This window comes from Amblyraja radiata, chromosome 20 (genome assembly GCF_010909765.2).
Source record: "Amblyraja radiata isolate CabotCenter1 chromosome 20, sAmbRad1.1.pri, whole genome shotgun sequence".
NCBI classification, from domain to species: Eukaryota; Metazoa; Chordata; class Chondrichthyes; order Rajiformes; family Rajidae; genus Amblyraja; species Amblyraja radiata.
Genome location: NC_045975.1, coordinates 3,056,462 through 3,074,221, shown reverse-complemented (window position 1 = coordinate 3,074,221; position 17,760 = coordinate 3,056,462). Strand labels below are relative to the sequence as shown.

Sequence of the window (17,760 nt, the reverse complement as noted above, 5' to 3'; positions counted from 1 at the left end):
GGTCAGTTAACTCGTTGAAAAGACTACTTGATGGATTTTCATTACTCTTAACAAAATACGGCAAAACAGCCAGACTTTCAAACAGTTGAGGGAACATTAAAGAAGCAGATTCTGAAGCTTTTTCTTACAATATTCTTCCCTTTAAACCTCCAGGCACCACTCTGAACACAGGCCAGTGCGCTTGCAGTTCGGTTTAGTCTTAGCTTAGCTCAGAGATGCAGCACGGAAAGAAGCCCTTTGTGGCGTCAGCTGATACACAGACCACTTATGGCCGAACCCTCGTCAGCAGCTACGAGGGCTGGCACGTGACGCCATGGGCTAGGGGGAGAATGTCCTGCTACTTAAGCTTGTCTCACCTTGAGACGAGGGAAGTCAACAGGTAGCTGAGCCCGAGAGAACAACCTCGCTCAGCTACAGCAGCGATGATAATTACGTTAGCGGACCAACTTAACATGTAACACCTGAATACAACTACTGTTTGAACCTGCTCAAGAAGGAACTGCAGATGCTGGAAAATCGAAGGTACACAAAAAAGCTGGAGAAACTCAGCGGGTGCAGCAGCATCTATGGAGCGAAAGAAATAGGCAACGTTTTGGGCCGAAACCTTGAAGGAAATAGGCAACGTTTCGGGCCGAAACCCTGAAGGAAATAGGCAACGTTTCGGGCCGAAACCCTGAAGGAAATAGGCAACGTTTCGGGCCGAAACCCAGAAGGGTTTCGGCCCGAAACGTTGCCTATTTCCTTCGCTCCATAGATGCTGTTGCACCCGCTGAGTTTCTCCAGCATTTTTGACGTCTGGCCTTATTCACCATGTTTGGTGCACCTAAACCTTCAGCCCATCGGCCAGCGATTTTGCATTATCCTACACACACTTGGGACAATTTTACATTCATACCAAACCAATTAACCTTTCGAGCAATCACCGTCAGTCAATATGATCATGGCTTTGATCATCCAGAATCAGTACCCCCGTTCCTGCTTCCTCCCCGTATTGCTTGATTCCACTTATTTGGGTCTTCTTGTGCAGAAGACACTTTCCAGCACACACTTAGCAAGGCTGATAGCTAGACTGGTGGCAATAACTTCCAAGATGCCGCCTACCTAGGCGACTGTGTGCGTGCAAGCCACAGAGAGATCTACAATCACATATTACAATCTCTCCCGCACACTTAAGCCTCTACTACTACAGCAACATTCCCTTTATCATGTATCTACACACACTGTGTTTAAGAAGGAACTGCAGATGCTGGAAAATCTATGGAGCGAAGGAAATAGGCAACGTTTTGGGCCGAAACCCTAAAGGAAATAAGCAACGTTTTGGGCCGAAACCCTGAAGGAAATAGGCAACGTTTTGGGCCGAAACCCTGAAGGAAATAGGCAAAGTTTCGGGCCGAAACGTTGCCTATTTCCTTTGCTCCATAGATGCTGCTGCACCCGCTGAGTTTCTCCAGCACTTTTGTCTATCTACACACTGTAAACGGCTCGATTGTAATCACGTATCGTCTTTCGGCCGACTGGATAGTACGCAACAAAAAGCCTTTCACTGTGCACGTGACAATGAACTAAACTGAACTGAACTAATGGCATATCGACAAGCGGGTGGGAGTTTGGGAACAGGCGAGCAATGTTCAGGTTGCTGTCGACGCCAGCTGTCCCTGGCGCGGACGGATCTGCCAACTGAACAGGGTTTTCTGTTGGAAGGTCATCTCCTGGTGGTGGTCTCAACAGGAGGCCTCCCAGTGCACGGAGTGTGCGGCACTCATAGAACGGCTTCGACAGGGGGGTGAACTCCCACCCCCAACTCACCATCCATCATTGGAGCTGGAGACAATGGTGTCAAAGTGAACGCTTGATGGGAACAATCCACGAATGTACAGAGAAAGGTTGAACAAGACAGGTCTTTATTCTTTGGAGCGCAGAAGGTTAAGGAGGGACTTGATAGAGGTCTTTAAAATTATGAGAGGGATAGACAGAGTTGACGTGGATAAGCTTTTTCCATTGAGAGTAGGGTAGATTCAAACAAGAAGGCATAATTTGAGAATTAAGGGACAGAGGTTTAGGGGTAACATGAGGGGGAACTTCTTTACTCAGAGAGTGGTAGCTGTGTGTGGAATGGGCTTCCAGTGGAAGTGGTGGAGGCAGGTTCGATTTTATAATTTAAAAATAAATTGGATAGGCATATGGACGGGAAAGGAATGGAGGGCTATGGTCTGAGCGCAGGTAGATGGGACTAGGTGAGAGTAAGTGTTTGGCACGGACTAGAGGGGCCGAGATGGCCTGTTTCCGTGCTGTAATTGTTATATGGTTATATGGTGATATGGTACCGTGGGTATTGGTGGTCCATCCAATGGTTGTGCCAAGTTGGGCCACGATGAGTCCACCAGCTGGTGGAACAATGGGGGGCAGCTGATGGAACAATGGGCGGTGCCTCTGCCAATCTTAAGCCCAGGCCAACATTAGGCATTGGGACTGAGAGCAGGGACCTGGGCACTGGCGACAGATGCACTTGCAGAAGGATCACCCCAGGATAAAGGCATGGCAGATGGTCAGATCCTAGAAAAGCAACAGCCTCTCACTACAGCGCTTCGGGATAGCAGAATGCAATCGCGCATTTTGTTTTTAAGAAGGATCTGGAGATGCCGGTTTGAGCTGAAGATAGACACAAAAAGCTGGAGTAACTCAGCGGGACAGGCAGCATCTCTGGTGAGAAGGAACGGATGACGTTTCGGGTTGAGACTGGTTAGGGACGAGGGAACTGAGAGAAATACACGATGAAAGAACAACAAATGAAAGATAAGTAAAAAGGTAATAATGATAATGGGAACAATTGCCATTGTTAGCTGTTCAAAAGGGAACTGCAGATGCTGGAATATCGAAGGTACACAAAATTGCTGGGGAAACTCAGCGGGTGCAGCAGCATCTATGGAGTGTTGTTGGGTGAGAACAAGAAGCTGGTGCGACTTGGGTGGGGGAGGGATGGAGAGAGAGGGAATGTCGGTTTTATTTGAAGTGAGAGAAATCAATATTCATGCCACTGGGCTGTAAGCTGCACAGCGTAGACAGGCTCAGCTCAAACTGAACTACAGATGCTGGTTTATGCCCAAGACCGACACAAAATGCTGGAGTAACCCAGCCAGACAGGCAGCATCTCTGGAGAACAGGAATGGGTGGCGTTTTGGTTCGAGACCTTTCATCAACCTAAACGTTGCCCAAACGGCACCCGTTCCTTCCCTCCAGATATGTTGCCTGTCCGAATCAGAGATGTTGCCTGTCCCGTTGAGTTACTCCAGCATGTTGTGTCTATCTGTGTGCATGTTGTGCCATGGCCATAATTCAGCTATAAATGTTTTTCCCTCTCTGGGGCTTTATGTATCTCCGCACTGGGCCTGTTATGTATTTGTTGAGAGTAGTAGAGGAACAGCCTTAAACCCCTGTCCCACGGTGCGAGTTCATTCCAAGAGCTCTCCCGAGTTTGCCCTGATTCGAACTCGGAGATTTACCGTAATGGCCACTCGTCGGTACTCGGGGCTCTCGTGGACATTTTTCAACATGGTGAAAAATCTTCACGAGTCTTCCCGTGCTTACCTGCCGTTAGCGAGTCTTCCCCGAGTACCTGCCGTTAGCGTTACGAGCCGCTAAGAGACGTCCCCAAGCTCCGACGTACCCGCTACGTTCATTCTCCGTGCTTACCACGAGTTTGATTTTTTTTAAACTCGGGAGAGCTCTTGGAATGAACTCGTGGGACAGGGCCATTAGTGTGCAGGGATCGCTGGTCGGCACGGGCTCGGCGGACCGAAGGGCCTGTTTCCACACTGTATCTCTATAAACTAAACTAAACGACACTTTGTTTTTGAATCTGCGGTCGCTTGTGTCTCTAAACTTCTTATTTTAGTTCTTCCATCTTTCCTGTTCTTTAGACGGGGTTCCGATGATCTGGAACGGAAGCTCAAAAAGATTTCAACGGAAAAAAGCAGCTTCCTTCAGCAACTCTCCAAATCAACACCAGACCGACAAGGAATGAAGGGAAGCCTCCAGGTTAGCCAACATCAACACGGCTAACCGCACATATGATATCCCTCCAAGATGGCGCCCAGCCCTGGCCACAATCTGCGCGCTGGCCACAGAAGCTGATCTATAATCACATATTACAATCGCCCCACACTCTTAAATATCTACTCCCGCACCAACATTTCTTACCTGAACTGTGCTCCCTTTAGTTTAAGGTAGACAAAAGTGCTGGAGAAACTTAGCGGGTGCAGCAGCATCTATGGAGCGAAGGAAATAGGCAACGTTACGGGACGAAACCCGGAAGGAAATAGGCAACGTTTCGGGCCGAAACCCAGAAGGAAATAGGCAACGTTTCGGGCCGAAACCCAGAAGGAAATAGGCAACGTTTCGGGCCGAAACCCGAAGGGTTTCAGCCCGAAACGTTGCCTATTTCCTTCGCTCCATAGATGCTGCTGCACCCGCTGAGTTTCTCCAGCATATTTGTCTACCTTCGATTTCCCAACATCTGCAGTTCCTTCTTAAACAATTCCGTTTCGTTTAGTTTAGTTTAGTTTAGAGATACAGCACGGAACCAGGCCCTTCGGCCCACCGAGTGGGCACCGACCAGCGATTCCCACGCACTAACACTATCCGACACACATTAGGGACAATTTACACATACACCACCAAGCCAATTGGCCTACAAACCTGTACGTCTTTGGAGTGTGGGAGGAAACCGAAGCTCTCGGAGAAAACCAACGCAGGTCACGGGGGGGGAACGTACAGACAGCACCCGTGGTCGGGATCGAACCGGGGGTCTCCGGCGCTGCAAGCCCTGTAAGACATCAACTGTACCATTGTACCACCGTGCCACCCTTATCATGCGAATGGTATGTTAGCTTTCATAGCAAAAGGATTTGAGTATAGGAGCAGGGAGGTTCTACTGCAGTTGTACCGGGTCTTGGTGAGACCACACCTGGAGTATTGCGTCCAGTTTTGGTCTCCAAATCTGAGGAAGGACATTATTGCCATAGAGGGAGTACAGAGAAGGTTCACCAGACTGATTCCTGGGATGTCAGGACTGTCTTATGAAGAAAGACTGGATAGACTTGGTTTATACTCTCTAGAATTTAGGAGATTGAGAGGGGATCTTATAGAAACTTACAAAATTCTTAAGGGGTTGGACAGGCTAGATGCAGGAAGATTGCTCCCGATGTTGGGGAAGTCCAGGACAAGGGGTCACAGCTTAAGGATAAGGGGGAAATCCTTTAAAAGCGAGATGAGAAGAACTTTTTTCACACAGAGAGTGGTGAATCTCTGGAACTCCCTGCCACAGAGGGTAGTCGAGGCCAGTTCATTGGCTATATTTAAGAGGGAGTTAGATGTGGCTCTTGTGGCTAAGGGGATCAGAGGGTATGGAGAGAAGGCAGGTACGGGATACTGAGTTGGATGATCAGCCATGATCATATTGAATGGCGGTGCAGGCTCGAAGGGCCGAATGGCCTACTCCTGCACCTAATTTCTATGTTTCTATGTTTCTATGTATCTATACATCGTAAACGGCCCGATTGTAATCATGTATGGCTTTTCCGCTGACTGGTTAGCACGCAACAGATTTTTTTCACTGTGCCTCCCTCAGTACACCAGACAATGTAACTAAACTAAACTAATAATGGGCATGAAGCAGCAGTTATCGACAGCCCCTCTTACTACATAAATATTCTTGGGATAGTGGACTGAGTACAATTCATATTATGACCAGGAAAATAATGAACAACCTCTCACGCTCACAATATTTCCCACGTCAGAAATGTTGAGTCCCCTTATAGAGTACCAGACCAAGTGGGACCCGTAGGGCCCCATCCCACAACACAGATGGGGAGGGGGGGGGGGGGGGGGGGGGGCGCGGCGTCGGAGCTCACCCCGGAGACAGGCACCCCCCCCTAGCCAGTCACCCCCACAAGGAACATTCTGGAATTTCTGGAGGCAATCAATGGTCTGTTTTTGGTCACCAAGCTGTGGGAAGGATTGTTTAAGAAGGAACTGCAGATGCTGGAAAATCGAAGGTAGACATAAATGCTGGAGAAACTCAGCGGGTGAGTTTGGCCCAACACCTCCGCTCGGTTCGCAATAACCAACCTGATCTCCACGTGGCTCAGCACTTCAACTCCCCCTCCCATTCCCAATCCGAACTCTCTGTCCTGGGCCTCCTCCATGGCCAGAGTGAGTCCCACCGCAAATTGGAGGAGCAGCACCTCATATTTCGCTTGGGTAGTTTACACCTCAGCGGTATGAACATTGACTTCTCCAATTTCAGGTAGTCCTTGCTTTCTCCCTCCTTCCCCTCCCCTTCCCAGCTCTCCCACAGCCCACTGTCTCCGCCTCTTCCTTTCTTCCTCACGCCCCCCCCACCCCCACATCAGTCTGAAGAAGGGTCTCGACCCGAAACATCACCTATTTCCTTCGCTCCATAGATGCTACCTCACCCGCTGAGTTTCTCCAGCATTTTTGTCTCCCTGCTGTGGGAAGGATTTAATCGAGCATGAGAGGGTGCAGAGCAGTTTCACGGGGATGTTGCCAGGACTTAAGGACCTCAGCTGTGGGAAGAGGGTGGGCAGATTTTGGCTTTAATCCGTGGAGCCCAGGAGGCAGAGGGGTGACACTATAGGGGTGTATAAGACCGTGAGGGTGTACAAGGTCAGGTCGTGGGGAGTTCCCCCTGCCATGGGTACCATGTAATCCCGTGCTACCTGCTCCATGGTCGGATAGTTGGCGACTAAACCCTCTCCCCCACCTGGTTTGCCAGGTGAGGAGGGGGCTGTGGACCCCCAGCAGTGCCAACAAGACCTGTCAAAGGGCGGATGAGCTCCTAGCGAGCCAATGGCCATCCACACTTCAGTAGAAGTTGCGATCACTGTCGTACACGGCATTGTAAGGCACCGTGCCCCTTGATGTTTTCAACAATGATGATGATGATGAGAAGTTTACATAGAAACATAGAAAATAGGTGCAGGAGTAGGCCATTCGGCCCTTCGAGCCTGCACCGCCATTCAATATGATCATGGCTGATCATCCAACTCAGTATCCTGTACCTGCCTTCTCTCCATACCCCCTGATCCCTTTAGCCACAAGGGCCACATCTAACTCCCTCTTAAATATAGCCAATGAACTGGCCTCAACTACCTTCTGTGGCAGAGAATTCCACAGATTCACCACTCTCTGTGTGAAAAATGTTTTTCTCATCTCGGTCCTAAAAGATTTCCCCCTTATCCTTAAACAGTGACCCCTTGACCTGGACTTCCCCAACATCGGGAACAATCATCCTGCATCTAGCCTGTCCAACCCCTTAAGAATTTTGTAAGTTTCTATAAGATCCCCCCTCAATCTTCTAAATTCTAGCGAGTACAAGCCGAGTCTATCCAGTCTTTCTTCATATGAAAGTCCTGACATCCCAGGAATCAGCCTGGTGAACCTTCTCTGCACTCCCTCTATGGCAAGAATGTCTTTCCTCAGATTAGGAGACCAAAACTGTACGCAATACTCCAGGTGTGGTCTCACCAAGACCCTGTACAACTGCAGTAGGACCTCCCTGCTCCTATACTCAAATCCTTTTGCTATGAATGCTAATTCATAGATTGTGTGGGGGATTGATAGGGCGAATGTGTAATCTTTTACCCAGAGTAGGGGAATCAAGAAACAGGTTTAAGCTGAGATGTGAAAGATTTAATAGGAATCAGAGGGCAACTCTTTCAAGCAGAGGGTGGTAGCTCTTTTAGAACGAGCTGGAGGTAGCCGAGGCAGGTAATATACCAATTTTAAAAGACACTTGGACAGGTACATGGATAGGAGAGGTTTAGAGGAATATGGGCCAAATGCGGGCAGGTGGGACTAGTGCTGATGGGGCAATAGACAATAGACAATAGGTGCAGGAGTAGGCCATTCGGCCCTTCGAGCCAGCATTGAATCACATTCAATGTGATCGTGGCTGATCATCCACAATCAGTACCCCGTTCCTGCCTTCTCCCCATATCCTCTGACTCCGCTATCTTTAAGAGCCCTATCTAGCTCTCTCTTGAAAGTATCCAGAAAATTGGCCTCCACCGCCCTCTGAGGCAGAGAATTCACAGACTCACAACTCTCTGTGTGAACAAGTGTACTCAATGCAGTTAATGGGACAAGATATACCTCTCACAAAGACATGCTGACTCACCCTAATTAGTCCCTTTCTAAATGTACCTAAATCCTGGTCCTTATACATTAAGATCCTGATGGAAGGTAGACACAAAAGGCTGTCAGCATCTCTGGAGAAAAGGAATGGGTGACATTTTGGGTCGAGACCCTTCTTCAGACCTGATGGAATTGGAGGAAACACAGCAGGTGGGACTAGCATAGATCTTGGCCATCGTGTACCAGTTGGGCCGAAGGGCCTGTTGCCGTGTTGTATGACTATGAGTCTATGAGAATAGTCATTGAACCCCAGCAGACAAAGCATACCTGGTGATTGTTGAGACAGGTGGATTTGCAGAGAAATGAAGATGCTCTCTCTCATGATGTCCAAATACACTTTATTCTTTTAAATCATCATTGTAGACGAATATGACTCACTTGACTATCATAGAAACATAGAAACATAGAAAATCGGCGCAGGAGGAGGCCATTCAGCCCTTCGAGCCAGCACCGCCATTCATTCACACAGGGAGTGGTGAATCTCTGGGATTCTCTGCCACAGAAGGTAGGTGAGGCCAGTTCATTGGCTATATTTAAGAGGGAGTTAGATGTGGCCCTTGTGGCTAAAGGGATCAGGGGGTATGGAGAGAAGGCAGGTACAGGATACTGAGTTGGATGATCAGCCATGATCATATTGAATGGCGGTGCAGGCTCGAAGGGCCGAATGGCCTACTCCTGCACCTATTGTCTATGTTTCTATGTTTCATTGTGATCATGGCTGTTATACTCTGGGGTCATTTGATAGATTGAATACATTTTATTATTATCATTTGTCATTTCTGTACAGCATCCATTAACTATAAACTTTAAAGACCATTCCCTCCCAGGAGAACATTTTTCCACATTCTTGTTGAATAATATTGGCTGATTACTGCATAAATAATCTGTTAGCCTACCTGTAAATTAAAAAAAACAGTTCCATCGCTTCTCTAATGAGATCCTCAATACTGAGCATAGAGTAGTTGGCTTGGGTAGAATCAAAGGATTGTGTCCAGTGATATTGTACCACTATTATGACATTATGTTCATGTTGTTAAGTAATAGGAGCAGAATTAGGCCATTCGGCCCACCGAGTCTACTATTCTGTCCATCAATCATGGCTGATCTATCTCTCCCTCCTAACCCCATTCTCTTGCCTTCTCCCCGTAACCCCTGACACCCGTACTAATCGAGAATCTATCTATCTCTGCCCTAAAAATATCTATTGACTTGGCCTCTACAGCCTTCTGTGGCAATGAATTCCACAGATTCACCACCCTCTGGCTGAAGAAATTCCTCCTCATCTCCTTCCTAAAGGAACGTCATTTAATTCTGAGGCTGTGGCCTCTGGTCCGAGACTCTCCCACTAGTAGAAACATTCACTCTCTCCAGGTGATACAAGACAGCCAGCATTGTTTAATATAAAGTATCGTGGCTTAAATTGTATTTCATATTAATTTTTTTCTCTTTTGTGTAACTAATTTCACACTGAATTCTCCCTGCTCGCTCATTGCCCTGCTTATTCTTTCATCTTATATTGCCCTTGGCAAGGGAGGTTTATTGATTATGCTGACATTCCTCAAGGCTCTAGATCACTGGTTAATTTGTCAACAATGTTATCTCCGCTCAGAGGGTGGTGAATATATGGAACGAGCTGCCAGAGGAGGTAGTTGGGACAAGTACTATAACAACATATAAAATACACTTTGACAGGTACATGGATAGGTTGAGAGGGATATTGTCCAAATGTGGGCAAATGGGACTCACTCTAATGAGGCATCTTGGGTGACATGGATAAGTTGGGCCGAAGGGCCTGTTTCCGTTCTCGATGACTATAGGGCCTGTTCCACTTGCCGATTTTTTCGGCAACTGCCGGCATCATTGACTGACGTATCAGGTCACTGAGAAATTCGCGGTGTGATGACGTATTGGTGCCCGGCGTTTTTTCAAGTGTAGCAACATTTTTTTTTGTCGCCGCTGGATTATGAAATGTTCAAAACCTATTGGCGACACTGATATGATGCCGGCAGTCACCGAAAAAATCGCCAAGTGGGACAGGCCCTTAAGACTCTATGGCACATTTCCTTTAATTTGGTGGGAAAGTCTAATTCGGGGTTTAATTTAGGGAGTGGACAGGTGATCGATGGTCTTAAGGCCATGTCATGTCACAGGAGCAGAATTAGGCCAATTGGCCCATCAAGTCTTCTCCACCATTCAATCATGGCTGATCTATCTCTCCTTCTTAACCCCATTCTCCTACCTTCTCCCCATAAACTTTTGACACCCACACTAATAAGAATAAGGAGTAAGCCATTTAGAACGGAGACGAGGAAACACTTTTTCTCACAGAGAGTTGTGAGTCTGTGGATTTCTCTGCCTCAGAGGTCGAGGCAGGTTCTCTGGATGCTTTCAAGAGAGAGCTAGATAGGGCTCTTAAAAATAGTGGAGTCAGGGGATATGGGGAGAAGGCAGGAACGGGGTACTGATTGGGGATGATCAGCCATGATCACATTGAATGGCGGTGCTGGCTCGAAGGGCCGAATGGCCTACTGCACATATTGTCCATTGTCTATTGTCTATCTCTGCAGTCTCTAAATCACAGAGTCCTCTGTTACCTTTTGGGAGAAACCGTGCAGGAAGGAACTGCAGATGCTGGTTTAAATCGAAGGTAGACACAAAAAGTGTAATTCAGCCGGACAGGCAGCATCTCTGGAGAGAAGGAATGGGTGACGTTCTGGGTCGAGACCCTTGCATTCTTCTCTGGACTGGCTCCAGTTCCCTGAGGAACAATTCTCACACAGGTTCCTCATTACGTTATTGTGGTCCCCTTATTAATGCTATCCCATCTCCTACCCTTCTTTCAATCCATAGTGAAGCACATCAGTGCAGTAAATAGGTCAGAAAGTCATAAGTGATCAGAGCAGAATTAGGCAATTCGGCCCATCATGTCAACTCTGCCATTCAATCATGGCCGATCTATTTCTCCTTCTTAACACCATTCTCCTGCCTTCTCCCCGTAACCTCCGACACCCGCACTAATCAAGAATCTATCTATCTCTGCCTCGAAAATATCAATTGACGGCCTTCTGTGGCAAATAATTCTACAGATTCACCACCCTCTGACTGAAGAAATTGAAGTTGAGTTGAAGGGTCTGTTTCTGCGCCGTATTACTCTTTGACTCTTTGGCTCATTTCCATGAAGATGGTGAGAAAAGTTTAATTTAGGGAGGAGCGGGGAAAGTGGGATAACATGGAGCGAGTGTGGATGGGTGATGGACGGTCAGCGTGGAGTGAGAATCTGCTTCCATGCTGGATCTCTAAAACTAATACTAGTCTCTAGCAATCTACGGGGTTACATTTGACATCACCGTGTAATTTTAACATTTATACCAAGCAAAATAACTGACATGCCTGTACATTAAAAAAAAAATTATTATCATAAAATGTATTCAGTTATTAAAAATAATATTTGCAATACAATAAAACAAAACAGTAGCCACCACCATAATACAAATATATTAAATAAACTACTATACAACTAAGTTACAATCCTCATTGTGGATACATTCAACCCCCCGCGGTGCCCAGCGGTCCCGGAAATCCCCCAGGGTGCCCGTGGACAGCGCATCATCCCTCTCTAACACCACCCGGGCGCGGACGTAACCCCGGAAAAGGGGCAGGCAGCCGGCTCGGGCAGAGCCCCCCTGTACGTCTTTGGAGTGCGGGAGGAAAGCAGAGATCCTGGAGAAAACCCACGCAGGTCACGGGGAGAACGTACAAACTCCGTACAGACAGCACCCGTGGACAGGATCGAACCCGGGTCTCTGGCGCTGTGAGGCAGCAACTCTACCGCTGCGGAGTTTTGTTTAGTTTGTTGTCACGTGTATCGAGGCACGGTGACAACGTTTTATCCCACATCCCAAAGACGTGCGGGTTTGTAGGTCAATCGACCCTCTGTAAAATTGCCCCCTAGTGTGTCGGGCGTGGATGAGAAAATGGGAAAACATAGAACTAGTGTGAACAGGTGGATCGATGGTCGGCGCAGACTTGAGGGCCTGTTTCCACGCTGTATCTCTAAAAAAAACTACTGAGGTTTACCTGGCACTTGTTAAAGGGGCTGTCCCACTGTACAAGTTAATTCAAGAGTTCACCTGAGTTTCCCCTGATTCAAACTCGGAGAATTACGGTAATAGCCGCTCGTCGGTACTCGGGGCTCTCGTGGACATTTTCCAACAAGTTGAAAAATCTTCATGAGTCTTCACGAGCTTACCGCGTTTTCCGAGTACCTGCCGTTAGCGTTACGAGCCGCTAAGAGACGTCCCCGAGCTCTGACGTACCCGCTACGAACATTCTACGTGCTTACCACGAGTTTGATTTTTTTTTAAACTCGGGAGAGCTCTTGAATTACCTCGTGCAGTGGGACAGCCCCTTAAGTATCTAGATTCTGCATCTTGAGTACGGGGCAGACTCAGCAAGTCGGTGTTCAAGTTGAGCTCAGTACTTTAATGAAAGCCAGTAAGTGCCGTGCAGCTGTGAGAAGAGATTCAGAACGTTTTGGATCAGTAACCTTTCATCAAAATGGAAATGCAGCTTTCAAAGAGATTCAAGTAGTCAAGACTTGAAACTTGAATTCTCTTTCCTTGGGTTTTTTTTCCCCTCGCAAGTGTTGCACAGACTGCCGTGTATTTACAGTATTTTCAGTTTTTATTTTGGACATCAGCTATTTCGTGTCAGCAGCAATGTTTCACATGGATCCCAGCAGAAAATATAAATGTACCAAAATGTTTAAAAAAAAACACTGACTTCAGAGAGAAGGCAGGAGAATGGGGTTGAGAGGGAGAGATAGATCAGCCATGATTGACAATAGACAATAGGTGCAGGAGTAGGTCATTCGGCCCTTCGAGCCAGCACCGCCATTCAATGTGATCATGGCTGATCATCCCCAATCAGTACCCCGTTCCTGCCTTCTCCCCATATCCCCTGACTCCGCTACTTTTAAGAGCCCTATCTAGCTCTGTCTTGAAAGTATCCAGAGAAACGGCCTCCACCGCCCTCTGAGGCAGAGAATTCCACACTCACAACACTCTGTGAGAAAAAGTGTTTCCTCGTCTCTGTTCTAAATGGCTTACTCCTTATTCTTAAACTGTGGCCCCTGGTTCTGGAGTCTCCCAACATCGGGAACATGTTTCCTGCCTCTAGCGTGTCCAAGCCCTTAATAATCTTATATGTTTCAATAAGATCCCCTCACTTCCTTCTAAACTCCAGAATATACAAGCCCAGCCGCTCCATTCTCTCAGCATACGACAGTCCCGCCATCCCGGGAATTAACCTTGTAAACCTACGCTGCACTCCCTCAATAACAAGAATGTCCTTCCTCAAATTAGGGGACCAAAACTGCACACAATACTCCAGGTGTGGTCTCACTAGGGCTCTGTACAACTGCAGAAGGACCTCTTTGCTCCTATACTCAACTCCTCTTGTTATAAAGGCCAACATGCCATTCGCTTTCTTCACTGCCTGCTGTACCTGCATGCTTACTTTCATTGACTGATGAACAAGGACCCCCAGATCCTGTTGTACTTCCCCTTTTCCCAACTTGACACCATTTAGATAGTAATCTGCCATCCTGTTTTTGCTACCAAGGTGGATAACCTCACATTTATCCACATTAAACTGCATATGCCATGGCGGATTTGAATGGATGGGCCGAATGGCCTAATTCTGCTCCTATCATTTGAACTTTATAAATTCATGTAAAGTGATTTGCTTTTCCTGTTGGTAGATTGGCTGACCCACAGAGGTTTAGATTAGATTAGAGGGGCTGCATAGATACAGGCCCTTCGGCCCATCGAGTCCACGCCGACCATCGATCACCCGTTCACACTAGTTCTATGTTATCACAGTTTCGCATCCGCTCCCCACACACTTACAGAGGGCCGATTAACCTACAAACCCGCACGTCTTTGTGTTGTGGGAGGAAACCCACGCAGTCGCAGTGGAATCGTGCAAACTCTGCACAGACAGCACCCGAGGTCGGGATCGAACCTGTGTCTCAGGCGCTGTCAATCAGCAGCTCTACCAGCTGCTCCACTATAATGCATATCTATCTAGGGTTGCCAACTTTCTCACTCCCAAATAAGGGACAAAAGGTCAAAATACGGGACAAATTCCCGACGGCAATTCGTTGACCGACTCGGCCGTGGCTGGGTGAATGATGAGTTGGCCCCGGGTGCTGGACTGTACGTAAAGCCCAGCCGGCGGGCCAGCTGAGGAGTTTTGACCCGTGCCGCTCGATGTCGCGCGCAAAGTCAGGCAGCCCATCCAACTCATGAACCGATGTTCGGCCATGAGAAGGAGTGGTGGTGGTGGTGGTGTCGGCGGTAAGCGAAGGTCCGAAGGTCGGACAGCTGGCCGGGTTGTCGACCGACCGACGGAGCCACGGGCGAGGCGCGGCTGCTGCTGCACTCCATGGGCTGTACTACGTCGGGATGGGTGAGGCAGGGCCGGGCCCAGCGCAGTCAAATACGGGACAAGGGCGGTCCTATATGGGACAAACCAATTTAGCCCAATATACGGGATGTCCCGGCTAATACGGGACAGTTGGCAACACTACATCTATCCGTAGGAACAGTGAAGAGAAGAGTGGGATCTGTGGAGTGCAGGCATTTATTATTTTAATTTCACTTTCACTCAGTTTCAGTTTAGTTTATTGTCACATGTATCGAGGTACAGTGAAAAGCTTTTGTTGCGTGCTAACCAGTCAGCGGAAAGACAATACATGATTACAATCGAGCCGTTTACAGTGTACATGATACATGATAAAGGAATGATATAGTTAAAGGAAGAAATGTTGGTGTATGAGTGGAGATTTAAGAGTGTGGAGCGTTTGTAATATGTGACTGTAGATGTGCTTTCTGTGGCCAGCGCGCAAATAATCGCCTGGGTTGGGCAACATCTTGGAATTTGGAATTTAATAACTTGTTCTGGCTGCAATTCAAACATGAAACAATATGCCGTCCAATGCAAGCATTCCATGTTAACCAATGTTTTTGTTCACAGCAACAGGAATCAAGTTAGAAAATACTTTAGTTTAGTTTAGAGATACAGCACAGAAACAGACCCTTCGGCCCACCCAGTCCATGCTGACCAGCGATCCCCGCACACATAAGGGCCTATCCCACTTGGCCGTCATTTCGCGCCATTTACGCGACCTCCAAAAATGTGGTCATCGCGTTGTGACGCACAGGTAGCGTGTGGGTAGCGCGGGACGGGCGCGTGGAGAGGCGTGGAGGATCTGAAGAAGGGTTTTGGTCCTAAACGTTGCCTATTTCCTTCACTCCATAGATGCTGCCTCACCCGCTGAGTTTCTCCAGCATTTTTGTCTACCTTCGATTTTCCAGCATCTGCAGTTCCTTCTTAAGCAGGATTATTAAGGGTTTGGACATGCTAGCGGCAGGAATCATGTTCCTGATGTTGGGGGGGGGTCCAGAACATGGGGCTACAGTTTAAGAATAAGGGGTAGGCCATTTAGAAAGGAGATGAGGAAATACTTTTTCACATAGAGAGTTGTGAGTCTGTGGAATTCTCTTCCTCAGAGGCAGGTTCTCTGGATGCTTTTAAGAGAGAGTTAGATAGAGCTCTTAAAGATAGCGGAGTCAGGGGATATGGGGAGAAGGCAGGAACGGGGTACTGATTGTGGATGATCAGCCATGATCACATTGAATGGCGGTGCTGGCTCGAAGGGCCGAATGGCCTACTCCTGCTCCTATTGTCTTTTGTCTATGAATGATTTTGCCACGATGTTTGATTTGTGAAGCCCTTTCTTCCTACAACATTTATTCCTTTGCAAACTCCTCGACAGTCCTTGAAAACGGATGGGACGGTTACCAAAAACGATGTGCAGAAACTACTGGAGATAAGCCAGAAGCAGAAGTGAGTGTTGGACTTTTCATTCTTCTCTTAGCTGAAGGAACAACCTTCTTGCAGTAATAATGTGGAATACATTGATAATATTATCCTCCGTTGTAGTTCTGAGATTTCAATCAATACTGTGTTTACTCCTATTGTAACCTTTCCTGTTGCTGAGACTCAGACCACGGGACGGTCACTGTGGCAGAGCGGTAGAGTTGCTGCCTTATAAAGCGTTCGCAGCGCCGGAGACCCGGGTTCGATCCTGACTACGGGTGCCGTCTGTACTGAGTTTGTACGTTCTCCCTGTGACCTGCGAGGGTTTTCTCCGAGATCTTTGGTTTCCTCCCACACTCCAAAGGCGTACAGGTTTGTAGGTTAATTGGCTTGGTGTCTGTGCAAAATTGTCCCCGGTGTGTGTAGGGGCAATGTGCGGGGATCGCTGGTCGGCGCGGACTCAGCGGGCCGAAGGGCCTGTTTCCGCGCTGTATCTCTAAACTTAAGAAAATTAGACTAAATCATCTACAGTCGGTGCAGACACGAGGAACTGCAGGTGCTGGTTCGCCAAAAAAAGTCACGGAGTGCTGGAGTCAGTGCGTCCCTCAGCACGTACTCCTGCAGTCTGCAGCGGGCCAGTCGGCAACATTCCCCGATGGACATCTCGCTCCGCTGGGAGACCAACGAGGTTCGGGCCGACCAAAGAGCATCTTTCACAGAGTTAACGACCTCCCAGCAGCACTCCCACAGCACCATCTCCGAATGTGTCCCTGGGGACAGTCCGTCAACCACAGAGTCCTCTGTTACTGTTCGGGAGAAACCGTGTAGGAAAGAACTGCAGATGCTGGTTGAAATCGAAGGGAGAAACAAAAAGCTGGAGTAACTCAGCGGGACAGGCAGCATCTCTGGAGGGTGACGTTCTGGGTAGAGACCCTTGCATTCTTCTCTAGGACTGGCTCCAGTTCCCTGAGGAAGGATTCTCACACAGGCTCCTCATTACGTTATTGTGGTCTTACTAATGCTATCCCATCTCCTAACCCTTCTTCCAATCCATAGTGAAGCATATCAGTGCAGTAAATAGGTCATAAGGTCATAAGTGATAGGAGCAGAATTAGGCCATTCGGCCCATCAAGTCTACTCCACCATTCAATCATGGCTGACCTATCTCTCCCTCCTAACCCCATTCTCCTGCCTTCTCCCCGTAACCCCTGAGACCCGTATTAATCAAGAAATCTATCTATCTCTGCCTTAAAAAAATATCCATTGACTTGGCCTCCACAGCCACCTGTGGGAATAACTTCCACTGGAACATAAGTGGAATATTAAATATGAAAACATTGGATTCCATTGCTTTGGCTCCCTTATTTTCCTTCATTTCTATAATTCGGGTGCATATTTTATAGATTGGTAGCGAACACCATAATCAAATAAAATTCAAATCGTAAAAGCCTCACCAAAACCAGACATTTTTTTCCTTAATGTTCCTTTTCGTCAAGGCTTTGATATTTTGGCCACAGACCCTTGATCGTATAGATGCAATGTAATATGCCAAATAATGGGCGGCATGAAGACAAATTTGTCTGACCATATTGTCAGAACTCATGATTGTGCTGTGAATTTAATTAGCTTGCCATGTCTGCAAGCATTCTGTAAAATCCATAC

General features: G+C 47.7%; 1 protein-coding gene across 2 annotated transcripts in view; it reads left to right on the top strand.

Moving 5' to 3' along the window:
* The window catches only part of luzp2 (leucine zipper protein 2), a 185,933-nt gene that overhangs the window by 104,484 nt on the left and 63,689 nt on the right, over nucleotides 1-17,760 (top strand). For both annotated transcript variants that reach the window (XM_033038646.1, XM_033038645.1), the window contains exons 2-3: nucleotides 3,918-4,035; nucleotides 16,055-16,125. In XM_033038646.1, the coding sequence (XP_032894537.1) occupies nucleotides 3,918-4,035; nucleotides 16,055-16,125 (189 nt within the window). The remainder of the gene's footprint in view (nucleotides 1-3,917; nucleotides 4,036-16,054; nucleotides 16,126-17,760) is intronic.